At 40.2% G+C, this 18,870-nt stretch overlaps 1 protein-coding gene across 1 annotated transcript in view; it reads right to left on the reverse strand.

Moving 5' to 3' along the window:
• The window catches only part of ST6GALNAC5 (ST6 N-acetylgalactosaminide alpha-2,6-sialyltransferase 5), a 169,808-nt gene that overhangs the window by 150,192 nt on the left and 746 nt on the right, over nt 1-18,870 (reverse strand). Inside the window, exon 2 of the mRNA XM_047870597.1 lies at nt 18,256-18,480. Coding sequence (XP_047726553.1) covers nt 18,256-18,480 — 225 coding nt within the window. The remainder of the gene's footprint in view (nt 1-18,255; nt 18,481-18,870) is intronic.

The raw sequence follows: 18,870 nt of genomic DNA on the forward strand, positions 1-18,870 counted from the left end.
CCACTTGTGAATATCTTTTAATTATGCTTAAATTGATACACACGGTATAATTCCATCTATGTAAAAATAATGTACATAGAAAATAAACCTTAAGAAAGCATATCAAAATTTTTACAATGGTATGTTACCTCTAGTTTACAAAATTTCTGGAGATTTTAATTTTATTCTTCTGCTTTTCTAAATTAACCATCATTAATTTATATCAATTAAAAATAGTATTTAAATTTTTTTTAATGTTCATTTTTGAGAGAGAGAGAGAGAGAGAGAGAGCGCACAGGTGAGGGAGGGGCACAGAGTGAGGGAGGCACAGAATTGGAAGCAGGCTCCAGACTCTGAGCTGTCAACACAGAGCCCAATGGCAGTGGGGCTCAAACTCATGACCTGTGAGATCATGACTTGGGCTAAAGTCAGATGCTTAACTGACTGAGCCACCCAAGCGCCCCTAAAAATAGCATTTTAAAATTTGCTGTCGGTACAAGCACTCAGACAAAATTCTTTGAAAAGTTGGATAAAATGTATAAAAATTGTTTTCATTAAGGGAATTAACGAGAAAGTAAGGGAAATACACAGACATTGAAGATGAAGCCAGAGTACAAATCTAGCATGTTGAGTGGGCACTGAAGGCAGCTGATGCTCCTAGGATCTGCTGATCCTTTCACCTGGAGCCCTGGATTTCAATAGTCCTATGGAGGAGTAGGAGGCACATCCCTGAGCCTGAACAAGGATGGGAGATCCTGGAAGGCCAGTAATGCTGAAGGGAAGGGTGAACTTGAAAAAGAAAACCTTGTAGCACAGGGAAAGTACCTGTTTTTTCTGTCCTTGGGCCTGGGTGAAAGTGGTAAAAAAAAATCTTCCTCCACGATTCATAAAAATCATGCAGATTTGTAGTTTACATTCACTCTATTGGCATGTCATACAGATGGTGAGGCTTAATTAAAGTGGTGGTTCTTAGTTGGCAGGGCCCCCAGGAGTCTGGCAGAAGCAAATGCTTCTCCAAATGTATTTGGAGGAATACATTTTCAACATAGGCCACTAAGGATTCCCACAGACGTGGTCCAGATAAACATGGGAGTCCTGATAAACATACATACCCACACAAACACAAACAAAATACATAAATTCCTTTGAATAAAATTACAACAAAAAAATGCTCAGACCTCCAGTGACATGCGATATTGGAGTTATCAGATACTGAAATAAAATGAATGTAAGAGAAAATACACTATGAAAAAAAACCAGGATGATTTGGGGGGGAAAAATTTAGAAATGACTTGGGAAAAATCCTTGTGGATGTGTTAAGTAACAGATTAGACACAGAAGAATACAGAATTAGCAAAGTGAAAAATCAGAAATTATCCAGAATGTACCACAGTGAAACAAGTAAATAAAATATAATGAAGAGATAGAATAAAAAACAGGCAATGTATTTAAAGATAATTTAATTTAAAGATTGCCTAAAATGTAGAAACCTAGCCTGATGGCAAAGAGCTTAATATCAACACTCAGAGGTAAAGAAACCACAGGAAGTGAGTCTTCAAAATATTGCAAGAAAAAATAATTGATTATCTGTAATTGTATTCGCTTTCAAGAATGTGGACAAAATAAAAATATTTTCAGATTAACTAAAACTGCATTTACTACCAAAACATCTTCATCAGCCAAACTTCTAAAAAATTCACTGCAGGAAGAAGGATAATGGAAATCTAAGTTGCAAGAAGAAATGATGCAAAGAAATTGGTAATATGCAGATAAATGGACTATCTGACACAAAAACAACAATGATGCTAATATCCAATTTGTTAGGCTTAAAAAAGAGAACTCAACTACTTCAATGAAATGGTACGTACGATTAGTGTTCAAGCTAACCAGCCAGGGTTAACGTATTCTAAAGTCTTTGAATTGTCTGTAAAGGGGATAAAGATAGTAATTAACTTAAGACTTTGGTAAACATGCATGTTAAAATTTCAAGTATAGCATTAAGAAAATAAATATTAAGAGTATAATTTCCAAATCAGTATAGGTTAAAAAACAGAATAAGAGGGGATAAGGTGGGGACAAGGACAACCCTCCTCCCATCTCCCAACTCCATGAATCCAAAGGGCAAAAAGGAAAGGGAGGGAAAAAAGCATAGAAAAAGAGACAAACAGAAAGACAGTATTTGAGATTAAAAACTCCAACATATCAGTAACATATAGCAAAATCACAGCAAATGTAAATGAACTAAACTTAACTCTTAAAAGACAGTGATTGTAAGTTTAGATTAAAAAATAAATTCCTGTTATATGCTCTTCATATAGGACATAATAGCATTACTGTTACTATCAGATGAATGGGACCTCTGATTTGGGCCCTGTGCTTTAGAGATTTGCTACTCAAAAAGTGGTTCCTGGACAAATAGCAGCAGCATCACAGGGTGCTTGTTAGAAATACAGGTTCTCAGGTCCCAAGCCAGACCTAAAGATTCAAAACCTGGATTCTAAGACCTTCAGCTGATTCATATGCACATTAATGTTTGAGATGCACCGCTTAAAGGACACAGCTTATCACAAACAATGCACAAATTATAAGAAAGACCACATGGCACCTCTGTCATTCTGTCATAGCATTATTCATAATCATAAACTTCCACTCTGTGTCTAGCACCATTCAGACCCCAGAAAAAGTGCTTCTCCACATTTCTTGCCTTGTCTTTATTTTTCTTTTTAATTTTTTTTTAACGTTTATTTATTTTTGAGACAGAGAGACAGAGCATGAACAGGGGAAGGGCAGAGAGAGAGAGGGAGACACAGAATCTGAAACAGGCTCCAGGCTCTGAGCTGTCAGCACAGAGCCCGACGTGGGACTCGAACTCACGGACCTTGAGATCATGACCTGAGCTGAAGTCAGACGCTTAACTGACCGAGCCACCCAGGCGCCCCTCTTGCCTTGTCTTTGAAACAAAACACCACTCTGCTTTCAAATGTCATTAAGATGTATGGGTTGTAAGATGGAGCTGGTCACTGCTTCAGTTTGTGTATGGGGGAAAGAGAGTAGAATAAGAATTTGATATAGTGATAAAATAGAACATATGAAAAGAAACTTCATAGGGAGGGCAGAATCTGAAAAACTGAACACAAAATCTTCAAGGAGGTAGTCTGCTTACATTTTGAAAAATGAGATAATGTGAGTGAGTAGACTTATTTTATTTTTTGTTTTAGAGAGAGAGAGAGAGAGAGGGAGAGCACACAAGCAGGGACGGGGTGGAGGAAGAGGGAGAGAGAGAATTTCAAGTAGGCTCCCAGCTCCCTGGCAGAGCAGAGCCTGACTTGAGGCTCAATTGCACAACTGTGAGATCATGACCTGAGCCAAAATGAAGAGTCAGTTACCCAAGGAGCCCCTGAGTGGGTAGACTTCTATCAAACACCACCTGCATAAAATTCTCCAGCATGATATTACACACATTTTATTTAATAAAGATTTAATATTGATCAAACAATAACATGATCAAGAGAATGATTCTAATCAAATCCTTAACTACAATAGGTCAAATAAACCTTTGAACTTGAAAATCTTTCCTAAATACAGACATAATTATCAACTAAAGCAATTAGGAGGTCTGTAGGCTTCCATTCGTACTCTTGCCTCGGGCTCTGCAAATATTATGGGCAGGTCTGGACATACATAAAATGTTAAGTACACAGAAAGACTGAAAAATTTAGGATGGGAAAAAGATATAAAAGCTAATGCTAAGCAAAGGAAATCATACTATTTCAATATCAGCAAATGGAAACAAAACAGTCTTAAAAATCATATGCACTAAAAAAAATAAAAACACATAGTGGACTTCACATTTAGGTTTAAAAAAACAGAAAATGTAATGCAAAAAATTGGCAGAAGTAAACCAAAATTATATCATATTTGCACCAAAGTATTAGGAATATGGAAAAATTTCCCTTTTCGTTCTATTTTTCAAAATGTTTACATTATTTTTAGACAAAGAAATATAATCAATGCAATGAATGGCATTTATTTATCTATTTATTTATTTGTTTATTTATTGCAAGGGAGTAGGAACAGCTAGAAGTAAGGTGGCCTGTACAAGTGTGCAGTGATGGGAGCTAGAGACTCAGGTGTTTCCATGGGGATGGAAAAAGACAGAAAAAGGAGGGAAGTACTTCAAAAAATGAATGAGAATGCCAATGTTCATTGCAGCATTATTCCTGATGGCCAGTAGGTGAAAATAACCCAAGTGTCCATTAAAAGATAACTGGATAAACATATTGTGGTATATACATACCGTAAAATATTTTTCGGCCATAAAAAGAAACAAAGTTCTATTTTGTTTGTTTTGAGTTTCTATTTATTTATTTATTTTTTCAAGTTTATTTATTTTTGGGACAGAGAGAGACAGAACATGAACGGGGGAGGGGCAGAGAGAGAGGGAGACACAGAATTGGAAACAGGCTCCAGGCTCTGAGCCATCAGCCCAGAGCCTGACACGGGGCTCGAACTCCCGGACCGCGAGATCACGACCTGGCTGAAGTCGGACGCTTAACCGACTGCGCCACTCAGGCGCCCCTTGAGTTTCTATTTAAATTCTAGTTAGTTAACATATAGTGTAATATTGGTTTCAGGAGTAGAATTTAGTGATTCATCACTTACATATAATACCCAGTGCTCATCACAAGTGCCCTCCTTAATACCTATCGCCCACTGAGCCCATCACCCTTCCCACCTCCCCTCCAGCAGCCCTCAGATTTTTCCTCTATAGTTAACAGTCCAGGGGCACCTGGGTGGCTCAGTTGGTTAAGCTTCTGACTTTGGCTCAGGTCATGATCTCTCGGTTCCTGAGTCTGAGCCCTGCGTGGGGCTTTGTGCTGATAGCTCAGAGCCTGGAGCCTGCTTCAGATTCTGTGTCTCCTCTCTCTGCCCCTCCCTCACTCTCACTCTGTCTCTGTTTCTCTCTCTCCCTCTCAAAAATAAATAAACATTAAATCATTATTTTTAATTTTACAGTTAATAGACTATTATGGTTTGCTTCCCTCTCTTTTTTTCTTCCTTCCCTTATGTTTATCTGTTGTTTCTTAAATTACACAGGAGTGAAATAATATGGTGTTTGTCTTTCTCTGACTTATTTTGGTTAGCATAATTTACTCTAGCTCCATCAACATCATTGCAAATGGCAATATTTCATCCTTTTTGATGGCTGAGTAATATTCCATTATTTGTGTGTATGTATGTGTACACACAAACACCCCACATCTTCTTTATCCATTCATCAGTCAGTGGACATTTGGGATCCTTCCACTTGGCTAGTGTTGTTGTTGTTGTTGTTGTTGTTTTAGAATTTTAAGTAATCTTTATACCCAACATGGGGCTTAACTTATAACCCTGAGATCAAGAGTTGCATGCTCTACCAACTGAGCCAGCCAGGCACCCCTATAATTTGGCTATTGATGATGTTGCTATAAATATCAGGGTGCATGTGTCTCTTTGAATCAGTATTTTTGTATCCTCTGCGTAAATACCCAGTAGTGCAATTGCTGGGGTGTAGGGTAGTTGTATTTTTAATTTTTTGAGGAATCTCCATGCTGTTTTCCAGAGTGGCTGCACTAGTTTGCAGTCTCACCAACAGTGTAAGAGGGTTCCCCTTTGTCCCCATCCTCATCAGCATCTGTTGTTTCCTGTGTTGCTAATTTTCCTCATTCTGACAGGTGTGAGGCAGTATCTCATAGTAGTTTTGATTTGTATTAAAAGGAACAAAGTTCTGATGCATGCTACAACATGGGTGAACTTGAAAACATTATTCTAAATGAAATAAGGCTGACATAAAATGACACGTATTGAATTATTCCACTTACATGAAATATCTAGAATTTTCCTAAATTCTTAATGATAGAAAATAGAATGAACATTACCCAGGGCTGGAAGAAGGAAAAATGGGAAAGTTATTGCTTAATGGTTACTGAATCTGTTTGGAGTGATGAAAAGTTTTCGAAATAGGTAGTGTTGATGGCAGACCACACTGTGAATGTAGTTAATGCCACTGAATTGTATAGCTATAAATGGTTAAAATGTCAAATTTTAGGATATACATATGTCACCACAATAAAAATGTTTTTAAAAATGGATGGGAAGGATTCAGTGCCTTAATCTAGAGGAGAGAGGAGACAACTCAGGCAGAAAAACCAAGGACTGGTTTGATAAAGGGCTTGTTGGCAAAGATCTCATGTTCTCAGACTTGAGAAACCACCAACCAAGATGTATAAAATATATCTCCTGCCAGTTGGCCGTCAGAGTAGAGGCAGGTCCTGATGTCTCTAATGACAGAATTATTCCACCTGTGGACTGGAAGAATAACAGGAGAGCTGAATTTATGCCAAAATCAAGAAATAACAGCTAGCACATACTTGAAAAATGTAAGAAATAAAGAGTAGCTCAGAGACATCTTTGAGTACAAAACACAGTCAAGAAGAACAGGCACCAAATTCAATAAGGTGGCCACAGGCTGTTCCACCAAAATAGCTATTGATAGGTTGGAGGGAATTGAGAGAAAAATGACCGGAAGGATTAAAAATAAGATACGGGAATTTTGTAAAAACTAAAGGATGAAAAATACAGAAAAACGTGCTCACTAAGAAAAGGTGATAATTATAATTATTTGTGCTGTAAAATTTCTTTTTTAGGAAATACAGTTATGTCAAAGTAAACCTGCACTGTATATGGACAAGGAATTAGGTCTGCACGACACACGGACAGAGAATTAAGTCACAGACTGAAGCCCTGAAAGTAAAGCCTAACAGGAGACATATATCTGAACAGAAACCACCCAGTTACCATGAAGATAGCCATCATTTCTGTGTCCTGGAAGCCGATGTGAGTTTGCCACAGGCTATGGCCACCGAAAGAGCTGTGGATGGGTTAGAGGAAATTTAGAGAAAAGTGACCAGAAGGATTAAGGGACTACCGGGAATGATTCATAAAACTTAAAAATTCTGGAACACATTCTGTAGCTGAGCAAACAGGCAGGAGATGAAAGGTAGGGAAGGAGGCATCGTCACAATTTAAAAGCGCTGGAGGACTGTAAACAAGAGGGAAAGAATGGAGATGTTAAGCTAGAAGAGGGATGTATACACTTTCAGGATTAATAAGTGGAAAATTTAGCACAATTATCAAGATGTATTTTCTGACTATCCTAACTCTAATTGGAATATATTTTGGTTTTAAGCTACTAAACAAGGTAAGCACCTAACGGTATATATAGTTCATGCCCTCCTGTATACCACTGATAACATCTTATTGTTAAAACAATACAGACATAGACCCCACATACCCAACAGGAAACAATAAAAAAATGGGAAGGAATTACATTAAAATGTCATATATACGCACATCTGTTATCATCTGATATGCATTAAAAAAATCTGTAAGGAAATACATTAAATTATTAATAATAGTTATATTTTGGTGGCAGGTTTATAAATAATTTTTATTTTCCTTTTCCTTTTTGCCACTTTGAGAAGCCAATGAATATAAATGCATTTACAACTGTGCATTGTTACAAACAAACTGTGCATTGTAAACAAACAAAAAAGTTTGTTTTTCAGAACCAGCACTCTGGCTCTCTTCTCCCTTTTCTTTTCCAACACGCTACAGCGATGATGATGCAGAGGAAGCTTTTCCCAGATCAACTCATCACCTTTCAAACTGAGCCCAAACCACACAGAGTTGTTAATAAAAATAATGGGCATAATTTTTCAAGGGATTACTGATGACTAGAGCATCAAAGCAAAGCTTCATTCAGTCTGGCTGGGGCATTGATAGTGAATACACACAAATTCCTACAATCCTCTTTCCCTTTTCCCTGTTCTGGAGTACAGGAAGAATGTTACCACTTCCTGCACTTTGATTATTCAAAACTTAAACTAGCGAAGTAAAAATGAAATGAACCGGCTTTATAATTTACAATATAGAGTGGAAACACTACGGGTAATGGGTAATGACAGACAGCCTGGAAATCCCTGACAACAGCCTGGTAGGTGAGACACTGCCATGTCACCCCCATATATGGGTGACTTATATATAAAAAGAGTTCTTTCAGACATATGTGGATATACAGATAGATAGATGATAGACAGAAGACAGACAGATAGATAGATAGATAGATAGATAATTTGCTCCCAACCAAAGGCTTTTGATTTAGGAACCAGACTCCCTCTCAACAAATTTTACATTAACTTATGGCCAATTTCCTTCTGATGCAAATGACATAGAAATTTGAGTTTTCGTAGAAGTTGTTAACAAACTTAAGTGATTTAGAAGAACGACAATGGCTCTCTCTGTAACTCTGTAACTCTTCCCACAAAGAAGGAAGAAATCACTCTTTACCCCATACTTCCAACAGATCTATACCTGGTAAGATTCATCATGCAACAACTCGACATGGTCATTCTAGAATCAAGTCTCCCCCAGTAGAACTGTTAAACAATAGTCTCTTGCTACACATTTATTCCACACCCCACTGGCTGTGCTGCAGGTGGGAGCTTTACTTCCTGTTGTGGCCAGTGTACATTATAGCGTCTCCACAAAGAGGTTGCTTTATCCTTAACCATAACACCACTGCTTTGCTCAAGTCACTGTATGGTATTTAGATACACAGCAAGGTTGGAAATTAAACCAAGTTGGAGTGTTCTCTGGGATCACCCCCCAACTCTCTTTGCTAACTACTGAGAGGTAAGCTTGAACCATTAACCGGCTGTTCAAGAGCTGCATCCAGACTGTCGGCACTGACAGGCTGGGGTGGGCAATCACAAAAACTTAGGCTGGACAGGAACTTACGGTCTCTTTACCCTCTGGCTCCCAGCATCATTCACTCAGATTGCAGCAACAGTCTGTTAACTGGCCCTCTTCTTCTCATTCAGAACTGCTCTGACCTGTGCCACACTGAAGCCACGGTAGTAATCCATTGGAAGACACATCTGAGTGGAGTCACTCCTCCAATTTAAGTCCCTTAAAGACTTCCTCAAAATTTGCAGGACAAAATCTAACCTCTGTAGCATGCAAATACTGATATCCTAACCTGCATGGTAATTTCATGTCTGTTTATCTGCCTCCCTCAATACCTCTAAGTTTTGTGGAGTCAGGGATCACATCTACTCATTGTTGCATCCTGGGATCTCCCACAAAACCAAGTATATGAGAAGTACACAATATTATTTAATAAATAAGGTAATGAATTTAATTTAACTCTTCCTCTTCCACAGACTAACTCAGGCCTAGAAGTTACACAACTTGCCAAAGAGCCTGTAACACGTAAAAGGCTTGGGTATGGCCCCCCTGACTCCCATGATACCATACTGTCAATGTCCCCAAACATGGGCATTCTAGATCTCAACACCTGGTCTACCACTCTGAAGTGTTAGCAGATGCTGCTCTGTATTTAAAGAGGAACCAAAAATTAAAGATATGTATGCCACATATGTGAAATCCTTTTGCCTCCTACTTATCACTTCTGCCCATTCCTTTGACTAGTGAGTCTATTAGCCACTCTTGTTCAAATCTCTATTATATACAGTTACAACAAGATTCTGCTCATCAACTTTCAACAAAGATTTATTTAGTTTTGACATGCATGAGATACAATTTTTGGTTCTGGACATGCCAGGATGAATTAAATTATATTCTTTGGCGTCAAGAAAGTACAATGTAGGGGTGCTTGGGTAGCTCAGTCGGTTAAGTGTCCGACTTCGGCTCAGGTCATGATCTCACAGCTCGTGAGTTCAAGCCCCGCATAGGGTTCTATGCTGACAGCTCAGAGCCTGGAGCCTGTTTCAGATTCTGTGGCTCCCTCTCTCTATGCCCTTCCCCCACTTGTGCTCTGTCTCTCTCAAAAATAAACATTAAAAAAATTTTTTTAAAGGTACAGTGTAGTCAGGGAAACATGCATGTGGACAAATAATCACAATATTGTGATTAGAGGCATATATAACATACAGAGAATATTTTAACACTTACCAATATACAGTAATTGTGATATTTCCTCTGCTGTGATTTTCCTGTGGTCAGGATTAGGTCCTTCCTCTCATTCCCTCCCATGTGTCTAATACACAGTATGTACCCAGCCTAACGTATGATTGACTAGCTGACTGACTAATGCAAGGCTGGTATAAGCGAATGTGGGATCTACTCTCCACAGAGGTTCCATCCGGGAAAACTTTAGAAAGCAGATGCTTGAGCTGGATCTTAATGAATGATTAGTTCTCTACCTGGCAGATAAAAGGAGAAAGGGCATTCCATGATGGAGGGAAGCATGAGACAGCAAGATGTGTTCCCTGGGTGTGTACAACTTGGACGGGGGGGGAAGTGAAGTTGGAGAACTAGGCCAGACAGACTGTTGGGGCTTGTGAGCCTTCCTGTGGAGTCTGAATGTGATCCTCTAAGCAATGGGAAGCCATTGGAGGCATGCGAAGAATATGAGCAGATCCGTAAATTAGAAACGCAATAATGCAGTTCAGCCAGTGGAGAGGTCCCATATGTGCAATTAATTTCCAGAATATGCTTTCTTATTAAAAAAATGGTTTAACTCTACATTTCAGTCTGCCAGAGTGTTCTCAGACTCTGTGACATCCCCAGGAATACTACACGGACACCTTCTTAGCCATTTAAAGAGAATATAATAAAAAAAAAAAGCTTCGTTTTCATACTGAAGTATAACAACTATCAAGGTTAATTTTCCCTACTATGGGTAAAATGGTTTCTTATCTGCCTTATGTAATTCTACCTCAGAGTAAGTATTATATCTCAGAACTTAGGAGGAGTTAATGGTTACTTGCAGAATGGCAGTGCTTCAAACACTTGGTTAACTGAGTCTCCTGATGATGCTTTCTTCCCCTGTGGAGAAGGTAATTCAGTTAAATGAGTGGTCTGGTCATGACATTTTCTGCGAATAATAAGATGCTCTTTTTGGCTTGGTTTACTTTTTAAAGGCAAACCCACTCAGATCTGCCAATTGTTCCAATTACATGGGTGCCACGCATTTTATGAAGCCTTTAGAGAACCCATCGCTAAGCCAGTGGTTGGTGGAAGCTCTTTTGAACTATCCAGAGGCATATTCTCATATTCATTTCAGAATAATAAGATGTTTAAATATTTATTTCTTTCCAATAACTGGGTAGGCCTAGGCTCTTCTTTTTAATAAATTCTGTTCAAATAATGTTGAGTCACTGCTTAGAATATATTGGCACGGAATTTTCCTTGTGGTAATGACATTCATGTCAGAGACCCACGTTGTGGCCCCAGCTCTGCCACTCACCGGTGACTGTGGGCAAATCACACGAGCACTTGTGAATTCCTTCTGGTAATTTTCAAGTTTCCTTCCAGCTCAAAATTCAAAGAGATCTGATTAGCTCAAGTACATAGAAATGCAGTAGTTACAGAACTACAAATGGTGGCAGGAGAGATTCGTATTTACGACATGTAATATTCCTTTTCAGTAATGCCACATGGTTAGAAAATTTTCAGATGGGCTTATTTTAGAAGTAATTTAAAATCTTTATATAGATATACTCATTTATTCAACAAATACTTACTAAAGACCTTTTATATACCAGACATTATATTAAAGGCTGAGACTACAATGATAAAAAAGAGGAAAAAAAGCCCCAGACTTTCTGATCGCAGAGCAGGGAAGGCAGACAATTTTTAGACAAGAAATAACAATAAGCTGGAATAAGTATTATCATGGGATCCTGACTGTGAAGACAAAACACACAGCTCAGATTTCACCTGGGCTACAAGTCAGGGAAGGCTTCCCTGTGGACATGCTGTCTAAACTAAAAGAATATGCATGCCTATGACTTTTATTTGGGAAACCCTAATTGAATAGAGCATGCAATAAAAATATTTATTTGCCCTAAGCCTAGACTAAGAGTTTAGGACTAAAAGAGCTCATGAAGAAGAATCTGAGTACATCTCATAAGTATCCCCACCCTCAAGTTTTTAATCAGTCATTTAATCATAAATTTACTCCCATGGGAATTCTTTTCTTGAGTCAGGTTTACAATGTATGACTAATATGATTATTTAAGAAATAATCATTCATTGTCTTTCTATAGTTGCGATCATTCACTGAAGCTCGAAGAGTATATAGTAGATATACAAGAGGTTTTAATGATTTGTTGATTAATGATGAGTTTTAATTTCTCATAGTCTTTTCTCATCTTCAATATTCCTTCATCTCGGCATTCGTAGGACAAGAATTCGATTGCACTGCCACTTGACCCTGGGGGTTTTGGAAAATCCCCTGTGTAGTAGATGTCATGTTTCCAGGACAGATCCGATGGCAAATGTTCTGTCTTGTGGCCAACACAAATTTCTCATACCATGAGTCATGAGATTTGGTTTGGAAACATGGTCACCATATGTGACAGAGACCATTGAACAGGGTAACAAAGTTAGATCTCTTCAAGAATCCAGGCGGCCCTATGCTATGCCAAAGGAAAACCATAAACAGATTGAACATTTTCAATTTAAAATCTATCCACTCTGAAGTTGCTTTGATATCCAAATTGTTTACTAAGTATTCATTGCATGTCACATATTATACATAGAGAAAGAGACAGCACACACACATATATTAAAACAGGGCTAAAAAATGAAATTATAGTTTGAAAGTTTTATAACTGCTAAACTAAGAATAGTATTTAAATTATTTTATAGATGAGAAAGATCACAGAAATTGCCTCCTTTTTAGTGTCAATGCCTTGATTTATTGTTTCCTGGTTTCATATTGTTATTCAGCACTTGCTTTATTATTTAACTTTTCTTGCTTCTTTGTCTTTTCTCTCCAATTAGATCAAAGATTCTTTGATGGTAGGCACCGTGTTCTTCCTCCAGAATACCCAATTTTGCAACTATTAGACCTTCAATGAATATTTACTTAGGGCTATGAATCGTTCAAAAACCCAGAAACAAATTAGCTACAGAACTACATATGGTGATTAAAAACATTTCAAATGGTGGTTCTCAAACTTTAATGTGCTTAAGAGTTGAAAGGGAAGACTGTTAAAATGTGAACTCCCAAATCTCATTTCCAAAGACTCTTATGTTATAAATCATTTCTTCATCTTTCTTCCCATAATTATTATTAGTAGTAGTAGTAGTAGCAGTAGTAGCAGTGGTAAACCAAAGTAGGAAAGATGAGATACACATACTGGGTCCTTGGGACTCCACTGATGTTTCTTATAGAGGAAGGACTTTACATATGGTGAGGTAGCTTTGTCCCTCTCCACAACCCCCTTTCCCCAAACACTCTGCTTTCTTCCTTCCTTTAATAAATACTTGTGTGTTCATTAAGTGTCAAGTATTATTCTAGGGCCTGGGGTTAAACTGGTCAACAAGATGTACAAATACTTTGCTATCTATCACAGCACTTAGATTCTACTTTGGGGGGGGGGGGGAGACAAACAATAGACAAGGAGACTTTAAGATTCTTTCAGACCTTGTTAACTAATATAAGGAAAATAAAAGAGGCTAATATGATAGAGAAGACATGTGATCTGAGGACTGAACGACCAGAAGGAGCCACCCATGTAAAAGATCTTGGGCAAGAGCTGTCCAGGGAGAGGGGACAGCAAGTGCAAAGGTCGTCAGGCAAAATGAGGATTCAAGGATCAGCAAGGAGACCACAATGGCCAGAAATGGAGAGGGAACCAGCTCAGACTCATTTACCAGGTGTGGTCTGGGCTTTGGTGTGGGAGTATCTTGGCATTACTCCTTGGGAAGCTGGAGAAATACTTCTGGCTCTCAGAATTAAGGAAGATTATGTATTTCAATAAGTGTTATATGAACACTTCTCCTATTAAAGGCAACCACATTACTGCAACTCCTCACCCATGAAAAACAGTTCATTTCATAATTCTTTTTGGTTGACAATTTGTGATAACAGGGTTTCATCACCATTGGCGGATTATATTTTGTAGTACTTGAGCACTAAAATTTAGGTCACTTTGAATTTAAGATCCAAATTATCTATCGTTGATTGGATGCCTCAAATATTGTAAAACGGGGGGCGCCTGGGTGGCGCAGTCGGTTAAGCGTCCGACTTCAGCTAGGTCATGATCTCGCGGTCTGTGAGTTCGAGCCCCACGTCGGGCTCTGGGCTGATGGCTCAGAGCCTGGAGCCTGTTTCCGATTCTGTGTCTCCCTCTCTCTCTGCCCCTCGCCCGTTCATGCTCTGTCTCTCTCTGTCCCAAAAATAAAATAAAAACGTTGAAAAAAAATTAAAAAAAAATATTGTAAAACGGAATCTCATAAATGGGACAACCTTGTATTTGGGAATTTATATGCTTTTTAAAAGAAGAATGCTTATGCCACAATCCTAAAGTAAGTTATATGGCATGTGCCTTTTTTTCTGGTTTTGAATTATTTTTCAACTCTTGCATTGACCTGTCCTATCACTCCAACTGGACATCCGTGAATTAAAAGCAAACATACCTCCAAGCAGTTTCGTTTTGTCTGAATAACTGAGTGCTTAAGGAAGGAAAGAACCAAGGACAAGCATGTTATTAGTATGTGTAAAATCCATTCCTGGGAGCTACTACTGAAGCAAGGAGATAGCAGCTCAGCCTCAGACCCCATTGATCACTGCTCTTTCATAAGCCATCTTAGAAAAGGGCAGCCCAGGTGACAAGTGGGCCTTCTGTGATAAGGGCTCCTGTCCATTGGAAATGGGAATCAGCTCATAGTTTCATTTCACAGGGTCCACCAGATGGCAAATGACTTTATCTACCCGGACCAGATCCGGGCTGGAAACAGAATGCATTCCATGCCCCCCTTCCACTCTGCTGGAAAAACTGGAGTTTTTCTGTGAAGGTTGCTTGATTTAGTGTGTGTGTGTGTGTGTGTGTGTGTGTGTGTGTGTGTGTGTATGTGTGTGTGTGTGTATCTGTGTGTGTCTATGTGCACAAATACACACTTAAGCGTGATTATAGTTCTAAATACAAGTTTCCAAATGCATGAAAATTGTCTTCTTTGCTTGTGTCTGGCTGATCTGGTTAGAAATCAGTAGCTTCCAAAAATGGGGACCAGCATAGTAATGGCAGGATACAGATACAGTAGCTGCAGTGACAGACATGTAACAAGATTGAAATGAGTTGGTGAAACATTTGTGGGAAAAGGTCTGGGGAAAAGGGTTGGAAATGAAGAGAAAGAATCTATCTAACAGAAAATGAAATGTCTTCATTATCACAAGAAACTCCAAGTAGCCTTCACTTAGTCACACTGGAATTACAATTTCAGCTCACATCGTTTGCGAACGAGGAAGTAGAGAATATGACCATGGAAAGTGATATTTTAAGCTTCAACACACATTGCTCATCACTGGCTTGACTTGCAGCATGTCTTTCAACAAAAGCACATAGTGATTTAATCTCAACAGTAATTTAGTCTGCAGCCGTATGAGACAAGACTATCATTGCAGACAGGCTGTGATTTGTGAAATTCAGGTGCTGGGGATTAGGACCACCTGTTGAATTTAATCTTAGAGTTATAATGTTAATACCATCATGTAACTGAACATAAACACTACATATTTATCAGACTTTGGGACCTCCAGCCATGGAGATGTGAACATTTTCCTAAATGGTATCTGTAACTCTCTCCAGATTCTGTAAATCAACAGCAAATAAAAAGTCTGTTGGAATTCTGATTCAATATGCAGTAGCATATGCCTTGGTGGTCATTACATTCGGCACATCCTATAATTTTTCTAAGGCCTGATACGAGCGTGGAAAAACAAAAAAAGCAATCAGGGTATCATCTAGCAACACAGTAAGAATAGAAAATCTTTCATTCTTTGTAAATCAGAAAAAAAAATCTTAGCAATATTCTAACAAATTTCTACCTCTGCCTAAGCAAGACTATAGGAAGATCCCAAGTAAACCTATGGAAACAGCAACTTTTGGAGAGGACATATACACGTTACACATATACCTCCCTATAGCCATCAGAAATGAAACTTCACCCAATTTCCAGTCAGTTAGATAGTAACAGTAAAGTGATTACATTTTGAGTAGAAGTTTATATTTAGTTCAGTGGGACAATTGGGATAATGCTTGGAGAGAAGGCATAGATTTTAAGATTTGCATTTGTTCTTTTGCTTGGGGTAGGGTAAACGCTGTTGATCCTTTGAGTATGGAATTTGGTGACACATTGGTTTTCTAGGAAAGAATGCCATTGGTATTAATTATATGCAGAGACCTTTCTGGTCACATTTATAATTCTCTGCTAAGAATTCCAAGGACTTTCACACATATTTATCATCCATATAGCAACTTTACAATTTATAAAACCCTTTATTGCAGATTATGTCAAATTCCCATATGGGAGTTTCAACATTCCTTCCCAAAAAGGGCTGGTTTTCATTGTAATGAAATAAGGCTCTGAAACATTGAAAATGGAATCCAATAATATATTTGTGCAAATAGACACTGTTTTGAAAACAAATATGAGGGAATCATATTTTGCCTTATGCTATCAATGTTCTTAGCTGGTGTCTGTCCAGCAGGAGAACACAGAAAGGAAAGTATTAGGAATACCTTCCCAAAGGCAGATCAAAGTTTTCAGCAAATTTACCTTTTCACACCCCATTAATCAAAGCTTCGCAAGAGCTATCTAGCCATTTTCACTAAACAACAGCCATGAAAATCCACTAAGTTCAATAAATTCATCATATACCAGTTACACATAAACACCACATCCATCCAGTCAGAAGCAGATGTCTAAACTTTTCTAGAACTCTAGCCCTTATGGGTTGCTTTTGCACATACAGATATAAAGGGTGTAATCAATCAACATCTCCAAGAGAAAACTGAAGCTGTTATTATAAAACTAATGACCCTCTCTACTTTTGATTTTAGGATTCTACCCCCAGCTCCTCCCCCCACCTCCAAATCACTTCCTAATGAAATCCCTTCCTCTTTTCTGCTTCCCCAAATTTTCCCCAGTACACATTCCACCTTTTCAGAGAGAATTTCCTTAAACCTTCCAGGACAGTGAACTTTCTCATCTCCGCACCCTAACAGTACTGTTTTATATCTAGCATTTCTTATACATTATACCTATCAGTCTACCTATCTAACCATCCATCCATGTTTCATGGTATGTTTTTTTTTTTCCACAAGTATCCAAAGATCCCCAACCCTGGGTCCTTTTGACCCTCCAAAATCCTTTTGGCTGTATGCATTGCACAAATGAGTGGAAATATTTTGACTGCCACTTAAAAAAAAGTTTGACGTTTTCATGCACAGTAAGGCCAATCTTTGTTTTTCAAGCAAAAGGACCGCCTGCTAAATATTACTTTGGCTCATAACCATAAAATCTAGTAATACAAAAAGCAGAAGAGCTGCGTGGTTTCAAGAAACTCTCTAACCTTTATAGAGCAGATACAGAGTGGAACTGTGTTTTAGTAAAAACATATTAGGAGCTTCAAATAATGGGGAATATATTTAACTGTATTAAAATATCTTTTCAGAATCAGGAAACCTGATTAGAATTCTCCCAGAGGCTTCTCACACTGAAACCAGAGATTTATTATTTGGGGGAAAGGAGGCTTAATTTTTAAAAATCCATCTTATTAATTATTAGCCAAGCCATGCAACGGCTTCCCGGAAGGCAGAGAAAAACAGGCCCTCAACGATGAGTTTCAAGCCAATGGAAGCGGAGTTTGTGCCTCCAGCCTTCCGCGCCTGCCTTGGGACCGCTCCCCAAGGCTGTGGCAATTCTTCCCAGAGCAATCCGAAGCCGAGATCAGAAGGGAATCTTCGAGCAGGAGCCGCCTCGGCCGAGGACTGGCAGTCACTCACCCACCAGTTCCCAGCGGGGCAACGCTCAGGCTGTTACTCGCGCCATCGCCGGCTCTCCTCCCAGCAAGGGCGCGACTGGGCTGCCAAACCCGACGCTTCAGGAACCCAGCACCCACCCCCGCAGCTGCAATTTTGGGGCTCAGTGGGTTTCACCTCCGGGGTCGGTTCCTGTTACGATACTGGGCTTTAGGTCCGCTCATCTCACCCCTATTCCCTGGAAAACTTTACCTCCGTCTCCAAACAGGAATTCATTCCGAGAAGGAACTCTCCCACCCCACCCCGGCGGCTCCGCTCCCCCTTCCAGCCTCCTCAAGGCACCTACTCACGGCGCCTCCCAGCCCCGGGAAAGGGGGCAGGCTCAGGTGTGCGGGATCCCCAGGCTGGGTGGTGCGCGCGCCGGTGAGCGAGCTGTCACCTTGTGGTCCGCCACGCCGAGGTATCCGTCCAACGGCCGCGGTGCCGCGGGGATCCGGGGTCTCGAGGGGGGGCTGCTCTCTGCCGACGGCTGCGCGCTGCCGGTCGCCCCTGCCTGCTGCTGTTGCTGCGGGGGCCGCTCCTTCTGGCCGCCGAGGCTGCTGTACACGAGCAACAAGCTGGTGCACATGGTGGTGAGCGCTAAACACACAGCCAGACCATGGCGCTGCGGGCGGGCGGGAGAGAGCAGAGGGGAGCTGCTGAGAGCCGAACCCGGAGGAGCGCGCCGGCGGTGACACGCGCGAGGCGGTCAGACGCTCGATGGGGCGCGGGGGGGGGGGGGACGGCGGCGTTCCGGGGCTGGAAGGAGGTGTTCGGGGTCCCAGCCCCCCGCGCGCCGCGGGGGCAGGAGAGGCACCGTCCTCTCGCGCACGGCAGGGGATGCTCCCGAGCGTGGCTGCTCTCGGCGGACGCCACCACCCAGATCTCTCGGCAGAGGGCAGGTGGTGCGCGGCGCCCAGCTTACGCGAGGGAAAGCGCGCCGGCCGCGAGGGCAGAGGTGGGCTCGCACTTTGAGGAGGGGCCCCCTCCCCCAGCTCCGCTGCTGGAACCTCTA

This window comes from Prionailurus viverrinus, chromosome C1 (genome assembly GCF_022837055.1).
Source record: "Prionailurus viverrinus isolate Anna chromosome C1, UM_Priviv_1.0, whole genome shotgun sequence".
Lineage (NCBI taxonomy): Eukaryota > Metazoa > Chordata > Mammalia > Carnivora > Felidae > Prionailurus > Prionailurus viverrinus.